This window comes from Heptranchias perlo, chromosome 12, assembly GCF_035084215.1.
Source record: "Heptranchias perlo isolate sHepPer1 chromosome 12, sHepPer1.hap1, whole genome shotgun sequence".
Taxonomy (NCBI): Eukaryota; Metazoa; Chordata; class Chondrichthyes; order Hexanchiformes; family Hexanchidae; genus Heptranchias; species Heptranchias perlo.
In genome coordinates this window covers 73,967,175-73,984,587 of record NC_090336.1, presented here as the reverse complement: position 1 = coordinate 73,984,587, position 17,413 = coordinate 73,967,175, and the positions used below count along the sequence as shown (strand labels likewise).

At 52.0% G+C, this 17,413-nt stretch overlaps 1 protein-coding gene across 3 annotated transcripts in view; it reads left to right on the top strand.

The window, feature by feature from the left end:
• LOC137328094 (GTPase HRas) overlaps positions 1 to 17,413 on the top strand; it is a 68,926-nt gene that overhangs the window by 40,546 nt on the left and 10,967 nt on the right. For all 3 annotated transcript variants that reach the window (XM_067994267.1, XM_067994265.1, XM_067994266.1), the window contains exons 3-4: positions 6,010 to 6,188; positions 7,692 to 7,851. In XM_067994267.1, coding sequence (XP_067850368.1) covers positions 6,010 to 6,188; positions 7,692 to 7,851 — 339 coding nt within the window. The remainder of the gene's footprint in view (positions 1 to 6,009; positions 6,189 to 7,691; positions 7,852 to 17,413) is intronic.

The following is a 17,413-nucleotide window of genomic DNA, read 5'->3' as shown; positions in this document are numbered from 1 at the left end:
TTCGACCTCAACTCCACTTTCCCATCTTCCTACATTACAACAGCAACTACGCCTCAAAAACTACTTCATCGGCTGTAAAATGCTTTGGGACGTCCTGAGACGGTGAAAGGCGCTGGAGAAATCTTTTGGTGACTGTTACACAGAATAAAGTTACAATACAGAAACAGGCCATTCAGCCTGACCAGTCTGTGTGGTGGTTTGTCCTCCACTCGAGCAGTAACTTGGCCCTCTGGCCCCCTTTTCCTTCATCCACCTAATCTTAAATGTTGACATAGCCTCTGCTTCATTACTGGCCTCAGCCTCACAACCCTCTTCTTTTTTTAAAAAAAAAAGTTTCTCCTGCTCTGTCTTGAATCTTGTATCGATGTCCCCTCGTTCTAGACTTCCTCGGTCACTGCAACTAAGCTTTTTCTCTGTGCCCTGACCTATCCCTTCGTAAATTTTGAACTCCTCCATCAAGCCACCTCTGCTGTAACTAAATCAGCTGCTAGCAGCACGGCACTGATTAGGCCCACAACTGTGACCAGGGTACAACAACTCCAGACACTTACTCATTCCACAAGGCACTCCTCGCTTCTCCAGTCAAGACTTTCACATCAATCCGAGAATTGGCAGCATCCGATTAATTTTTTTTTGGCTCTACGCTGTTCTGTGGACAGTGTAGAAGCGGAGTAGCGATGAAATGACGTGGGCAGGCACGCGGTCACACCGTAAACTGCTGGGTTAAACGCAAAAAGTGCAGAGAAGAAGATCTGATTGTAGAGAAGTCTCCAGTTAACAGAAACAAAAAGGGAAAGAGCTGCAGGTGCTGGAAACCCGAAATAAAAACCTGGGGTCGATGGGCGAGGGTATCGAGGGATGTGGAGCAAAGGCGGGTAAATGGAGTTAAGGTACGGATCGGCCGTGATCTGACTGAATGGCGGAACAGGCTCGAGGGGCTGAATGGCCTCCTCCTGTATCCTGTGACAGTCAGCGTCTGTGGAGGAGCGATTTAGACCCTTCTGAGAAAGTACCTAAGACGTGAAGATTGCTCCACAGGACCTGACTGACCCACTCGGTGTTTCCAGATTTTTCTGGTTTTGTTGTCCAGTTAACGGAGTTGTTTTCTGTCCCACTGGTTGCACTTTCTTATTATTCGTACATAAAGTAACATTAGGAACAGGAGGAGGCCGTTCAGCCCCTCGAGCCTGTTCCGCCATTCAGTGAGATCATGGCTGATTTGTATCCTAACTATCCTTGGCTCCATATCCCTTGATACTCTGACGAGCAAAAATCTCTGATTTAAAATGATTAATTGAGCTAGCATCTATTGCTTTTTGTGGGAGAGTTTTCCACACTTTTACCACCCTTTGTGTGAAGAAGTGTTTCTTAACTTCTCTCCTGAACGGCCTGGCTCTGATTAAGGTTTTGTCTCATTGTCCTAGAATCACCTACCAGCGGAAAAAGTTTCTCTCCATCTACCCTATCGAATCTTAAAAATCTCAATCAAATCACCCCTTAACCTTCTATATTCCGGGGAATACAAGCCTAGTTTATGTAATCTCTCCTCATAATCCAACCCTTGGAGCCCTGGTAACATTCTGGCGAATCTTCACTGCACTCCCTCCAAGGCCAATATGTCCTTCCGAAGGTGCGGTGCCCAGAACTGTACACAGTGCTCCAGGTGCGGTCTAACCAGGGTTTTGTATAGCTGTAGCAAAACTTCCTCCCCTTTTATATTCTAGCCCTCTAGTTATTCCTTTGGCCTTATTGATTATTTTTTGTACCCGACTACTACATTTTAGTGATCTGTGTACATGGGCCCCTAAATCTCTTTTGGACCTCCACTGTTCCTAGCTGTTCACCATTTAAAAAAAAATACTCTGATCTGCTACGGAGTTTTTTTTTAAAACTACTTTTATATCGCACGAGGGCCTGGGTGTGTGGCCGCTGCACGATAGTCTCTGCTGTGTCCGAGTCTCCCTCCACCAGCTCGGACCTGTGTTCGACCCCCCCCCCAATCGTTTCCCACGGCCAGGAAAAGCTGATTTTAAGAGTGGGTCTCCCCGGCCACTTGGTGAATCCTCGGGAGTTTGCCTTTGGGTTTCCGCAAAGTGTGACGGACCCTTGCAATGGGGGGAGGGGGCTGGTATCGCTCGTGGGGCCTTAGCGCCATGTAAAGCAGCTTGACAGAGAAGAGCCAGTCACACCTTGAATCAATACAAAGCCAAAACCAGGAACGTGGGAATCGCTGGACAGTAAAGACCAAAGTCCACCTTCGACCATCCTGGTAGTCGCATGATCGAACAATAATGGAGTTATTGACTAATCCTAGCAATCAATCTCCATCAGTGAGTCTCCAACAGACCCAGACATGAGGCGAGGAAAACCCCCAGTGGTGGAGAGTTTTGGGAACCAGAGGTCCAAAGTCGCCTGTTACACTCCCCACACGTCACGTCTCAAATTACTCAAACACTGGATCCCGAAACACAACTTTCTGAAAGAAATCTCTCATTTGAATGAATCAACACTCTCTGCCCCCGGAGGAAGGGTCTCTGCCCCCAGGAGACACCCAGCCACTGTCGCTTCTCCTTCCAGTGTCACGAGCCCCGTGGACTGCCGCACGGTGAAGGCACGGAGGCTGCTTCTTCCACGAGGGCCGCTGATGTGCAGGATGTTTCCTGTGGTCAGATCCCAATGATACAATGATTTGAATAGGACCTCTGTTTCTTCGGGAAAGACGAACGAACTTGCGTTTGTACAGTGCCTTTCACGACTTCAGGGTGTCCCAAAGCTCTTCGCAGCCAATGAAGTACTTTTTGAATTGTAGTCGCTGTTGTAATGTGGGAAACACGGCAGCCGATTTGCGCACAGCGAGATCCCACAAACATCAATGTGACAAGTGGACAGACAATCTGTTTTAGCATTGTTGATTGCGGGATAAATATTGGCCAGGACACCGGGGAGAGCTCACTCCCCGCTCTTCGAATAGAGCCATGGGATCTTTAACATCCACCTGAGGAGGCAGACAGGGCCTCGGTTTAACGTCTCATCCAAAACACAGCAACCCAGTACTGCCCCTCCGACGGTGCGGCCCTCCCCCAGTACTGCCCCTCCGACGGTGCGGCCCTGCCCCAGTACTGCCCCTCCGACGGTGCGGCCCTGCCCCAGTACTACCCCTCCGACGGTGCGGCCCTCCCCCAGTACTGCCCCTCCGACGGTGCGGCCCTCCCCCAGTACTGCCCCTCCGACGGTGCGGCCCTCCCCCAGTACTGCCCCTCCGACGGTGCGGCCCTGCCCCAGTACTGCCCCTCCGACAGTGCGGCCCTGCCCCAGTACTGCCCCTCCGACAGTGCGGCCCTCCCCCAGTACTGCCCCTCCGACAGTGCGGCCCTCCCCCAGTACTGCCCCTCCGACAGTGCGGCCCTCCCCCAGTACTGCCCCTCCGACAGTGCGGCCCTCCCCCAGTACTGCCCCTCCGACGGTGCGGCCCTGCCCCAGTACTGCCCCTCCGACGGTGCGGCCCTGCCCCTCCGACGGTGCGGCCCTGCCCCAGTACTGCCCCTCCGACGGTGCGGCCCTGCCCCAGTACTGCCCCTCCGACGGTGCGGCCCTGCCCCAGTACTGCCCCTCCGACAGTGCGGCCCCGCCCCAGTACTGCCCCTCCGACGGTGCGGCCCTGCCCCAGTACTGCCCCTCCGACGGTGCGGCCCTCCCCCAGTCCTGCCCCTCCGACAGTGCGGCCCTGCCCCAGTACTGCCCCTCCGACGGTGCGGCCCTGCCCCAGTACTGCCCCTCCGACGGTGCGGCCCTGCCCCAGTACTGCCCCTCCGACGGTGCGGCCCTGCCCCAGTACTGCCCCTCCGACGGTGCGGCCCTGCCCCAGTCCTGCCCCTCCGACGGTGCGGCCCTGCCCCAGTCCTGCCCCTCCGACGGTGCGGCCCTGCCCCAGTACTGCCCCTCCGACGGTGCGGCCCTGCCCCAGTACTGCCCCTCCGACGGTGCGGCCCTCCCCCAGTAGTGCCCCTCCGACGGTGCGGCCCTCCCCCAGTACTGCCCCTCCGACGGTGCGGCCCTGCCCCAGTACTGCCCCGCCCCAGTACTGCCCCTCCGACGGTGCGGCCCTGCCCCAGTCCTGCCCCTCCGACGGTGCGGCCCTGCCCCAGTCCTGCCCCTCCGACGGTGCGGCCCTGCCCCAGTCCTGCCCCTCCGACGGTGCGGCCCTGCCCCTCCGACGGTGCGGCCCTGCCCCTCCGACGGTGCGGCCCTGCCCCTCCGACGGTGCGGCCCTGCCCCTCCGACGGTGCGGCCCCTCCGACGGTGCGGCCCTGCCCCTCCGACGGTGCGGCCCTCCCCTAGTACTGCCCCTCCGACGGTGCGGCCCTGCCCCTCCGACGGTGCGGCCCTGCCCCAGTACTGCCCCTCCGACGGTGCGGCCCTGCCCCAGTACTGCCCCTCCGACAGTGCGGCCCTGCCCCAGTACTGCCCCTCCGACAGTGCGGCCCTGCCCCAGTACTGCCCCTCCGACAGTGCGGCCCTGCCCCAGTACTGCCCCTCCGACAGTGCGGCCCTGCCCCAGTACTGCCCCTCCGACAGTGCGGCCCTGCCCCAGTACTGCCCCGCCCCAGTACTGCCCCGCCCCAGTACTGCCCCTCCGACGGTGCGGCCCTCCCCCCAGTACTGCCCCGGGACTGTCAGCCTGGATTATGAAGCTTAAGTCTGTTGAACCCACGACCCTCTGACTCTGGCGCCTGTGTTCCTACCCACTGTGGACTGGGGAGAGCTGCACCATTTTAAAACCCCGGTGGTTTTTGCACATCGCTGACCGTCGCTTAAACTTTGTCTGACCTTTTGCGCTAGAAACCTTTTGTATCCAGACTTCCCCCTCGGGTTAATAATTGAACCACATAGTTTAGAAGTTTCCAGTCTCCCAGTGGAAAAGTGGCTTAAGATCAGCACAAGCTAATCAGGTGTGTGCTCGGGGCTCTGGAGTGACGAGCAGTCTGAGGGAGTGGGGGCCGACCGGAGGTGACCAGTGGAGAACGAGACTTGCCAAAACTCCACACGGGCGTCAGACTTCAGTGCTTGTGCCCAGGAGTCATTGTTCCCAACAAGTAATCCTTCCTGCAGATGAAAGCAAGAGTGTGGTTTAGTGATGTTACCGGATTGCCTCAGGTTATCGGAATTCAGAGTCCGACCTAACTACAGTTAAAAGAATATTTGAAGTTGCCAAATTAGCAGCTATAACGCAGCTTCACTGTGGTGCGATGGGCCCAGTAACACATAACTGAGGCGTCGGCCACTGGCTACCGTTCCACCTGGCCGTTCCAACCGGGCTCCACCCCCGCTACAGTGAGGGAGGGGGGGGTGGATATCGGGAGGACACGTTAAACGGTCAGTCGCTGGTCGGTCCCAAGGAGAAGTTTCAGGGGTCGGAGAGTATCGGAATTCAACGACGAGCACCTTTATCGGGAAACAAACCTCCATGGAAATGGAACAAATATCAGATTGACGGGTTTGAGTCGCTCGTGCACCTGTCCGTCTCTATCTTCCCCCTTCTCTCACGCTCTCTCTCTCTCGCTCTCTCTCTCTCTTGCTCTCTCTCCCTCCTCTCTTCCCCTACCTCCCCCGGTCTGCCTCCGTCTCACACACCAAACTCCGTTTCTCAATTTTAAAACTCTTAAACCGTTCCTGCTGCTCCCGACGGCCCATCACAATCAGTTTACCTTTTTTGCGTGTTGTATTTCATAAAACGGAACTGTGAATGATTGTAGTTCGGCTCCAGAGAAGCACAGAATGGCAGGTGCGAGAACTTTTGTCCTCTTCAAAGCTGTATTTATATAAAATTCAAACCGCCTGCGATGGATTTTTTTTTTTTGACCCTTGCTGTAAACGGTTTCATTTTTGCTTTCATTTGTTTAAAATGAAGGAACATTCATTGCTAACCTTCAAAATATTCTCTATGAAAGATGGCCGCTCAGATCGCCAGTTCTGACTCGTTTGCGTCTCTCTCTCTTTCCCTAATTGCAGGATTCCTATAGAAAGCAGGTGGTTATCGATGGGGAAACGTGCTTGTTGGACATCCTGGACACGGCAGGTCAAGAGGAGTACAGCGCCATGAGAGACCAGTACATGAGGACAGGAGAGGGCTTCCTCTGCGTCTTTGCAATCAACAACACCAAATCATTCGAAGACATTCACCAGTACAGGTCGGTGTAGCGTTACAGCCCAACCTCGTCCCTCGCCCCTCCCGGAGAGGAGGGTACACCGAGGGGGGAAGCCGGACAGGGACAGGGTGGGACACAATGGCCGCTCTGCTGATGCAGGACAACCGTTGGAAGGTTGGGAAGAAGCCTCGTTCAGGCGCCATCTTCAAACTGACCAACTGCGCCCTCCATCATCGATTTTAAGAAATTCTAAGGCTTGTGTGAAGGAAGTTTTGGATCAGTTTATTTGAAGTAGTTCATCTCCTTGCATCGTTTCACAGGGGGAGTCGAGACCAAGTGTGGTCTTCAGGTTAAGGGGGAGGGTTAGAGGATGGGATAATTGGACCCCGTTGTAAAGTCATTCATTCTGTCCTTATTTAGACACAACACTTCAGTCTTGTTATTTGTAGTTAAATAGCCGCTGTTTGGGAAACAGGAGTGAGATGGTTGGAGGAGAGGAGTTTCTCCACAGCACAGACGGGAGCTACAACGCCACCATGTGCAGGAGGGTGTAATTGCAGCGTGACGAGTTTACATAGGGAATTCCCATTCGCAGTGTGGCCACTGGAATTTGTAATGGAAAAAGTTGAGATACTGGCTCAGTTGCTAAATTTAAATCTGAGAGGGATAGCTTTTTGGCAACCAAAGGTATTAAGGGATATGGGCCAAAGGCAGGTATATGGAGTTAGATCACAGATCAGCCATGATCTTATCAAATGGCGGAGCGGGCTCGAGGGGCTGAATGGCCTGCTCCCACTCCTAATGAAAATGTGGCAAAAACATAGCAGTGTGTGGGTGAGGGGAGGGTAAGTGGTGAGAAGGTGTGCGGGTGGGTACCTAGGGGGAGTGAGGGGATGGGAATGCGCGGGGGAGACTAACCCCAGGGATCCTGCAGGGAGCTCGCTCTGGTGTATGTGTATTGTCATTGTCGCTGTCTCTGTGCGAGAGTCGCGGGGCCTCTCCTCGGGGCTGGGGGACAAGTCCCCCACAAACCCAGACCGATCCATGGTGTAGAGCGACACGACCAGGAGGAGAGGGAGTCTCGCTCGCAGTCAAAAAACCACCAGATCAGGAGATGCGTCTTCTTAACGTACCTGGCAGGAGGGTCGGTAACCAGAGGACACAGATTTAAGATAATTAGCAAAAGAACCAGAGGGGGAGATGAGAATTTTTTTTTAACGCAGCGAGTTGTTCTGATCTGGAACGCGCTGCCTGAAAGGGCGGTGGAAGCAGATTCAATAATAACTTTCAAAAGGGAATCGGATAAATACTTGAAAAGGAAAAATTTGCAGGGGTCTGGGGGAAAGAGCAGGGGGGGAGTGGGACTAATTGGATAGCTCTTTCAAAGAGCCGGCACAGGCTCGATGGGCCGAATGGCCGCCCTCCCGTGCTGTAAGATTCTGATTTCCAATCGCAGCTGACTCATCCCCATCGGGGTTGAGGCATGGTCAGATGTCACCTTTGATCTGAATCAATAATTGAAGGCAACTCCTTGTGTCTTTGCAGAGAACAGATAAAGAGGGTGAAAGACTCAGACGATGTCCCGATGGTGTTGGTGGGGAACAAGTGCGATCTGCCGTCCCGAAACGTCGAGACTCGGCAGGCCCAGGACCTGGCTCGGAGTTATGGCATTCCTTATATCGAAACCTCCGCCAAAACTAGACAGGTAGGAGGCTGCCTGTATCGAGTGACATGCGGTTGTGATTGGGTGCCTCTCTCCTCTCTCCTCTCTCCACCTCCCCCCAACCACACACTGGTTGTAAACTTGAGCTCATCCAAAACTCTGCTGCCCCCGTATCCTAACTCGCACCAAGTCCCGTTCTCCCATCACCCCCCCCACTGTGCTCGCTGACCGACATTGGCTCCCGGTCCAGGAACGCCTCGATTTAAAAATTCTCATCCTGGTTTTCATGGCCCTCGCCCCTCCCTATCTCTGTAACCTCCTCCAGCCCCTACAACCCTCCGAGATCTCTGCGCCCCTCCAATCCTGGCCTCTTGCGCATCCCCGATTTTCATCGCTCCACCATTGGCGGCCGTGCCTTCAGCTGCCTCGGGCCCAAGCTCAGGAATTCCCTCCCTAAACCTCTCCGCCTCTCTCTCTCCTTTTAAGATGCTCCTTAAAACCTACCTCTTATGGTCACTGTCCTAATATCTCCTTATGTGGCTTGGTGTCACATTTTGTTCGTTAAGCGCATCGGGATGTTAAAGGTGCTATATAAACGCAGGTTGTTTAAGAATCCGAACAGAAGCCCCTGAGCAGGAAGAATGTTTCCTGCCTCTAATTCCAGGTTCTGCCCCAGACTCCCTCTTGACTGGGGAATGAGCTCGTCGTCTTCAAACCAGTGCTTGCTTTTGATGAGGTCATTGCGAAGATTGATCTCCTGCCCAGTGGAAAGATTTTCTATCTCGCTGTTCCTCTGGCTGATGCCCGGCCTCTCCCAGGCACTCGGGCTTGTTTAGACTGGAGACTGCTGACAGACGGAGTTTGAACAGGTGAGAACACTTTAGCAGCAGTTGGAAGATCTTTAAAACTACTGGAGGCTTTGGGCATGTATTTGTACAAACTTTAATTTCAAAAAAAGACCCCGTCCCTCCCTGTCGTTTCACAGTGGTACTGAGCCAAAGTGACGAGGAAGATCCCAGATTTGACCTTGGTCTGCGCTTATTGGCTGGCCACCGCCACGTTGGCGGTCTGCCCTGCGCCCTCCGCGATGGGCGGGAAAAGACAATCAGCCAGGGTTCCTGCTCCTCATTTGCTGTCCAGTCACCCCCCTTCTTGGAGCGTACAGACGTGGAGATGGTTTGCTGGGTGGGGTCCCGGCAGTGCAGTCATCGACCCCACACTTGCTGTCCTAGCTCTCCCACACACGCAAAGCATGGTCGCTTGTGTGGGGGGGCGGGTAGGAAGGCAGCTCGCTCTGAGAACTGCATCCCAGCGAGAGGACAAACTCTGGGGAGTGGGGGAAAACGAGGATTCTCAAAAGGAGAGACTACCACAGCCTGGTCTTCAGTTGCTCCCAAGCCTTTATTTACAGAGCTCCAGATTTCCCAGCACCACAGCCAAGATCAGCTCTCATGAAAGGACATGTGAGTCCCTCAATTGATACGCACCACCTGATTACAATTGACGCTAATTGATATAAATCACACAATTAACAGGGTGAGAATTAACCGTCTCTGGTAATTGTCAGCCGTGGTTCAGTGGGCAGCACTTCTCGCCTCTGAGTCTGAATGTCGTGGGTTCAAACCCCCACTCCAGAGACTCGAGCCCCATAACCTAGGCTGAAACTCACAGTGCCAGTACCGAGGGGGCGCTGCACTGTCGGAGGGGCCGTCTTTCGGATGCGGTGATAAACCGAAGCCCTGTCTGCCCCTCTCCGGTGCACGTAAAAGATTACACGGCCACTATTCGAACAAGAGCAGGGGGGAGTTCTCCCCCGGTGTCCTGGGGCCAATATTTATCCCTCAACCAACGTCACTAAAACAGATGATCTGGTCAGTATCGCATTGCCGCTTGTGGGATCTTGCTGTGCGCAAATTGGCTGCCACGTTTCCTACATTACAACAGTGACTACACTTCAAAAACTACCTCTGGCTGTAAAGTGCTTTGGGACATCCTGAGGCGTTGCATAAATGCAAGTTATTTTTTCTTTCTAATTTCTAGTTTTACCAGGGCCTGTGTTTTAAAATCTGACGTTAGCAGCCAAACTGTTGCCTCTGCGTCAGCATGTCCGTGCAGAGGGAGTCCTGTGCTTGTGGGCCCTCACGGGAAGGCTGGGTTCAGCCTGATTGCCCCCTCTATCTCCTCTGGAGCAAAGGGCAGAGCTCGCAATCTCCCGTTTGCCAGTTGGGAGGCGCGGGGAGGGGAACCCAGTGACGACTGGGCCCCTCCCGTCTTTCAGCCACCTCATTGACACTTGCTCGTAGCTGGGACCGTGTGTCCCAAGTGTGGATAGAACATGAGCTCATCCAAAACTCTGCTGCCCAGTATCCTAACTCACACCAAGTCCCGTTCTCCCATCACCCCCGCTGTGCTCGCTGACCTACATTGGCTCCCGGTCCGGGAACGCCTCGATTTTAAAATTCTCATCCTGGTTTTCATGGCCCTCGCCCCTCCCTATCTCTGTAACCTCCTCCAGCCCCTACAACCCTCCGAGATCTCTGCGATACTCCAATTCCGGCCTCTTGCCCATCCCCGATTTCCATCACTCCGCCATTGGCGGCCGTGCCTTCAGCTGCCTGGGCCCTAAGCTCTGGAACTCCCTCCCTAAACCTCTCCGCCTCTCTCTCCTTTAAGACGCTCCTTAAAACCTACCTCTTTGACCAAGATTCCTGTCCTGATATCTGCTTACGTGGCTCAGTGTCAAATTTTGTTGGATAACGCTCCTGTGAAGCGCCTTGGGAAGTTTTACTATGTTGAAGGTGCTATATAAATGCAAGTTATTGCTCCTAGTGCTGCACGTGCTTCACTCCTAAGGCCGTTACAACATTGTTTATAGCGACAGGACAGTTGCCGTGGAGAGAGAGTTCTTACAAGAAGAAAAAACGGGCACACGGGGTGTTAAAAAGATCGGACATTTACAGTGGAATTTTTTTTAAATTTCATTCTCGGGATGTGGGCGTCGCTGGCGAGGCCGGCATTTATTGCCCATCCCTAATCGCCCCTTGAGAAGGTGGTGGTGAGCCGCCTTCTTGAACCGCTGCAGTCCGTGTGGTGAAGGTTCTCCCACAGTGCTGTTAGGAAGGGAGCTCTGGGTACCAGGTTTGATACAACTGAGTTGCTTTGCTAGGACACTTCAGAGGGCAGTTAAGAGTCAACCACGTTGGTGTGGGACTGGAGTCACATAGAGGCCCAGACTGGGTAAGGACGGCAGGTTTCCTTCCCTAAAGGACATGAATGAACCGGTTGGGTTTTTACAACAATCCGAGTTCCAGAAGATTAAACATGAAATGCCATGTGGTTTAAGAGACTTCCTTTGTCCCCGTTTCTCAGAATACGCGCCTGAAATAGTTTTTTTAAATTTGAAATATACATCGAATTTTACAGCACAGAAACAGGCCATTCGGCCCAACTGGTCTATGCTGGTGTTTATGCTCCACACGAGCCTCCTCCCTCCCTACTTCATCTCACCCTATCAGCATATCCTTCTATTCCTTTCTCCCTCATGTGTTTATCCAGCTTCCCCTTAAATCCATCTACACTATTCGCCTCAACTACTCCTTGTGGGAGCGAGTTCCACATTCTCACCACTCTCTGGGTAAAGAAGTTTCTCCTGAATTCCCTATTGGATTTATTAGTGATTATCTTATATTTATGGCCTCTAGTTTTGGTCTCCCCCACAAGTGGAAACATTCTCTCTACGTCTACCCTATCAAACCCTTTCATAATCTTAAAGACCTCTCTCAGGTCACCCCTCAGCCTTCTCTTTTGCAGAGAAAAGAGCCCCAGCCTGTTCAATCTTTCCTGATAGGTATAACCTCTCAGTTCTGGTATCATCCTAGTAAATCTCTTTTGCACCTTCTCCAGTGCCTCTATATCCTTTTGATAATATGGAGACCAGAACTGTGCACTGTACTCCAAGTGTGGTCTAACCAAGGTTCTATACAAGCTTAACACAACTTCTCTGCTTTTCAATTCTATCCCGCTGGAAATGAACTCTAGGGCTTGGTTTGCCTTTTTTTAATGGCCTTGTTAACCTGCGTTGCTATTTTGTGATTTGTGAATACACTTGCATTTTATTTGCTTCCCAACTCGCGCCCTCTCCAGGTCCTGAACGCACTGTTCTGCAGGCTGGTTGGAGCTGTGTCCTGCCATTTCTCCTTTGCTGCCAATCTCCAAGCTGGCACTAGGTGGTGAGTCACTAGATGATGCAGAATTTCCTCCACTCGAGCTGAAAGAGCAGGGCGTGGGTGAGATCGGGAGTCTCGCGACGCAGTGCTGTGCATCCCATTCCGACTACCGAGGAACATAAGAGCAGGACGAGGCCATTCAGCCCCTCGAGCCTGTTCCACCATTGAATTAGATCATGGCTGATCTGTATCTCCATTTACCCCCCTTGGTTCCATAACCCTTAATCCCCTTACCCAACAAAAATCTGTTGATTTCAGTTTTGAAATTTTCAATTGACCCCCAGCCTCAACAGCTTTTTTTGGGGGAGAGAGTTCCAGATTTCCACCCCCCTTTGTGTGAAGAAATGCTTCCTGACATCACCCCTGAACGGCCTGGCTCTAATTTTAAGGTTATGCCCCCCTTGTTCTGGACTCTCCCCCACCAGAGGAAATAGTTTCTCTCTATCTATCCTATTGAATCCTTTAATCATAAGAAATAGGAGTAGGAGTAGGCCATACGGCCCCTCGAGCCTGCTCTGCCACTCAATCTTGCCTGATCTTCTACCTCAAATCAACTTTCCTGCCCTATCACCATATCCCTTGATTCCCTTAGTGTCCAAAAATCTATCGATCTCGGTCTTGAATATAGTCAATGAATGAGCATCCACAGCCCTTTGGGGGTGATTCATAACCCCCCTGAGGGAAGAAATTTTTCCTCATCTCGGTCCTAAATGACAGACCCTTTATCCTGAGATTATGCCTCCGAGTGAAAATTGCGGAGGTACTGGCCATAATCTTCCAATCATCCGTAGATACGGGGGTGGTGCCAGAGGACTGGAGAATTGCAAATATTACACCCTTGTTCAAAAAAGGGTGTAAGGATAAACCCAGCAACTACAGGCCAGTCAGTTTAACCTCAGTGGTGGGGAAACTTTTAGAAACGATAATCCGGGACAGAATTAACAGTCACTTGGACAAGTGCGGATTAATTAAGGAAAGCCGGCATGGATTTGTTAAAGGCAAATCGTGTTTAACTAACTTGATTGAGTTTTTTGATGAGGTAACAGAGAGGGTTGATGAGGGCAATGCGGTTGATGTGATGTATATGGACTTCCAAAAGGTGTTTGATAAAGTGCCGCGTAATAGGCTTATCAAGATTGAAGCCCATGGAATAAAGGGTGCAGTGGCAGCATGGATATGAAATTAGCCAAGTGACAGGAAACAGAGAGTAGTGGTGAACGGTTGTTTTTCGGACTGGAGGGAGGTGTACAGTGGTGTTCCCCAGGGGTCAGTGCTGGGACCACTGCTTTTCTTGATATATATTAATGACTTGGACTTGGGTGTACAGGGCACAATTTCAAAATTTGCAGATGACACAAAACTTGGAAGTGTAGTGAGCAGTGAGGAGGATAGTGATAGACTTCAAGAGGATATAGATGGGCGCGCACTCTCATCGGTTACGGTAGCATAGTGGTTATGTTACTGGACGAGTAATCCAGAGGCCTGGACTAAAATCCAGAGTCATGAGTTCAAATCCCGCCATGGCAGCTGGCGAATTTAAATTCAATTAATTAAATTAAAATCTGGAATTTAAAAAAAACTGGTATTAGTAATAATGGCCATAAACCTACCGGATTGTTGTAAAAACCCATTTGGTTCACTAATGCCCTTTAGGGAAGGAAACCTGCCGTCCTTACCCGGTCTGGCCTATATGTGACTCCAGACCCACAGCAATGTGGTTGATTCTTAATTGCCCTCTGAAATGGCCTAGCAAGCCACTCAGTTGTAAAATCTCGCTTAAACAAAGTCATAATAAGAATACAACCGGTCGGACCACTAGGCACCGGACACGACAACGGCAAACCAACCCCAGTCGACCCTGCAAAGTCCGCCTCACTAACATCTGGGGACTTGTGCCAAAATTGGGAGAGCTGTCCCACAGACTAGTCAAGCAACAGCCTGACATAGCCATACTCACAGAATCATACCTTTCAGCCAACGTCCCAGACTCTTCCATCACCATCCCTGGGTATGTCCTGTCCCACCGGCAGGACAGACCCACCAGAGGTGGCGGTACAGTGATATACAGTCAGGAGGGAGTGGCCCTGGGAGTCCTCAACATTGACTCTGGTCCCCATGAAATCTCATGGCATCAGGTCAAACATGGGCAAGGAAACCTCCTGCTGATTACCACCTACCGTCCTCCCTCAGCTGATGAATCAGTCCTCCTCCATGTTGAGCACCACTTGGAGGAAGCACTGAGGGTAGCAAGGGCACAAAATGTACTCTGGGTGGGGGACTTCAATGTCCATCACCAAGAGTGGCTCGGTAGCACCACTACTGACTGAGCTGGCCGAGTCCTGAAGGACGTAGCTGCCAGACTAGGCCTGCGGCAGGTGGTGAGCGAACCAACACGAGGGAAAAACCGACATGACCTTGTCCTCACCAATCTACCTGTCGCAGATGCATCTGTCCATGACAGTATTGGTAGGAGTGACCACCGCACAGTCCTTGTGGAGATGAAGTCCCGTCTTCGCACTGAGGACGCCATCCAATGTGTTGTGTGGCACTATCGCTGTGCTAAATGGGATAGATTCAGAACAGATCTAGCAGCTCAAAACTGGGCATCCATGAGGCGCTGTGGGCCATCAGCAGCAGAATTGTATTCCAGCACAATCTTTAACCTCATGGCCCAGCATATTCCTCACTCTACCATTACCAACAAGCCAGGGGATCAACCCTGGTTCAATGAGGAGTGTAGAAGAGCATGCCAGCAGCAGCACCAGGCATACCTAAAAATGAGGTGCCAACCTGGTGAAGCTACAACTCAGGACTACATGCATGCTAAACAGCGGAAGCAACATGCTATAGACGGAGCTAAGCGATTCCACAAACAATGGATCAGATCAAAGCTCTGCAGTCCTGCCACATCCAGTCGTGAATGGTGGTGGAGTATCAAGAAACGGCTGAGTGCACTGGATACAGCAAAGGCGATGGGCCCCGACAACATCCTGGCTGCAGTGCTGAAGACTTGTGCTCCAGAACTAGCTGCACCTCTAGCCAAACTGTTCCAGTACAGCTACAACACTGGCATCTACCCGACAATGTGGAAAATTGCCCAGGTATGTCCACAAAAAGTAGGACAAATCCAATCCAGTCAATTACCGTCCCATCAGCAAAGTGATGGAAGGTGTCGTCGACAGTGCTATCAAGCGGCACTTACTCACCAATAACCTGCTCACCGATGCTCAGTTTGGGTTCCACCAGGACCACTCAGCTCCAGACCTCGTTACAGCCTTGGTCCAAACATGGACAAAAGAGCTGAATTCCAGAGGTGAGGTGAGAGTGACTGCCCTTGACACCAAGGCAGCATTTGACGGAGTGTGGCACCAAGGAGCCCTATTAAAATTGAAGTCAGTTGGAATCGGGGAAAACTCTCCAGTGGCTGGAGTCATACCTAGCACAAAGGATGATGGTAGTGGTTGTTGGAGGCCAATCATCTCAGCCCCAGGACATTGCTGCAGGAGTTCCTCAAGGCAGTGTCCTCGGCCCAACCATTTTCAGCTGCTTCATCAATGACCTTCCCTCCATCATAAGGTCAGAAATGGGGATATTCACTGATGACTGCACAGTGTTCAGTTCCATTCGCAACCTCTCAGATAATGAAGCAGTCCGTGCCCACATGCAGCAAGACCTGGACAACATCCAGGCTTGGGCTAATGTCAGGCGTGAATGTTACTTGCCACTTAAGTGCCAGGCAATAACCATCTCCAACAAGAGAGAGTCTAACCACCTCCCCTTGACATTCAACGGCATTACCATTGCCAAATCCCCCACCATCAACATCCTGGGGGTCACCGTTGACCAGAAACCTAACTGGACCAGCCATTTAAATATTGTGGCTACAAGAGCAGGTCAGAGGCTGGTATTCTGTGGCGAGTGACTCACCTCCTGACTCCCCAAAGCCTTTCCACCATCTACAAGGCACAACTCAGGAGTGTGATGGAATACTCTCCACTTGCCTGGATGAGTGCAGCTCCAACAACACTCAGAAGCTCGACACCATCCAGGACAAAGCAGCCCGCTTGATTGGCACCCCATCCACCACCCTAAACATTCACTCCCTTCACCACCGGCGCACTGTGGCTGCAGTGTGTACCATCCACAGGATGCACTGCAGCAACTCACCAAGGCTTCTTCGACAGCACCTCCCAAACCCGCGACCTCTACCACCTAGAAGGACAAGGGCAGCAGGCACATGGGAACAACATCACCTGCACGTCCCCCTCCAAGTCACACACCATCCCGACTTGGAAATATATCGCCGTTCCTTCATCGTCACTGGGTCAAAATCCTGCAACTCCCTTCCTAACAGCACTGTGGGAGAACCTTCACCACACGGACTGTTTAGGTTCAAGAAGGCAGCTCACCCACCACCTTCTCAAGGGCAATTAGGGATGGGCAATAAATGCCGACCTCGCCAGTGACTCCCACATCCCATGAATGAATAAATTTCATCTGCCATGTATTTTTTTTAACCCAAAAAATTGTGAAGTGATACATTTCGGTCGGAAGAATGTGGAGAGGCAATATAAACCAGAGGGTACAATTCTAAAAGGGGTACAGGAACAGAGAGATCTGGGGATGTATGTGCAGAAATCGTTGAAGGTGGCAGGGCAGGTTGAGAAAGCGGTTAAAAAAGCTTATGGGCTTCTGGGCTTTATAAATAGAGGCATAGAGTACAAAAGCAAGGAAGTTATGATTTTTTTATTCATTTGTGATGTGGGCGTCGCTGGCAAGGCCAGCATTTATTGCCCATCACTAAATGAACCTTCATAAAACACTGGTTCGGCCCCAACTGGAGTATTGTGTCCAGTTCTGGGCACCGCACTTTAGGAAGAATGTGAAGGCCTTAGAGAGGATGCAGAAAAGATTTACTAGAATGGTTCCAGGGATGAGGGACTTTAGTTACGTGGATAGACTGGAGAAGCTGGGATTGTTCTCCTTAGAGCAGAGACGGTTGCGAGGAGATTTGATCGAGGTGTTCAAAATCATGAAGGGTCTAGACAGAGTAGATAGAGAGAAACTGTTCCCATTGGCGGAAGGGTCAAGAACCAGAGGACACAGATTTAAGGTGATTGGCAAAAGAACCAAAGGCGACATGAGGAAAAACTTTTTTACCCAGCGAGTGGTTAGGATCTGGAATGCACTGCCCGAGGGGGTGGTGGAGGCAGATTCAATCATGGCCTTCAAAAGGGAACTGGGTAAATACTTGAAGGGAAAACATTTTCAGGACTACGGGGATAGGGCGGGGGAGTGGGACTAGCTGGATTGCTCTTGCAGAGAGCCGGCATGGACTCGATGGGCCAAATGGCCTCCTTCCATGCTGTAACCTTTCA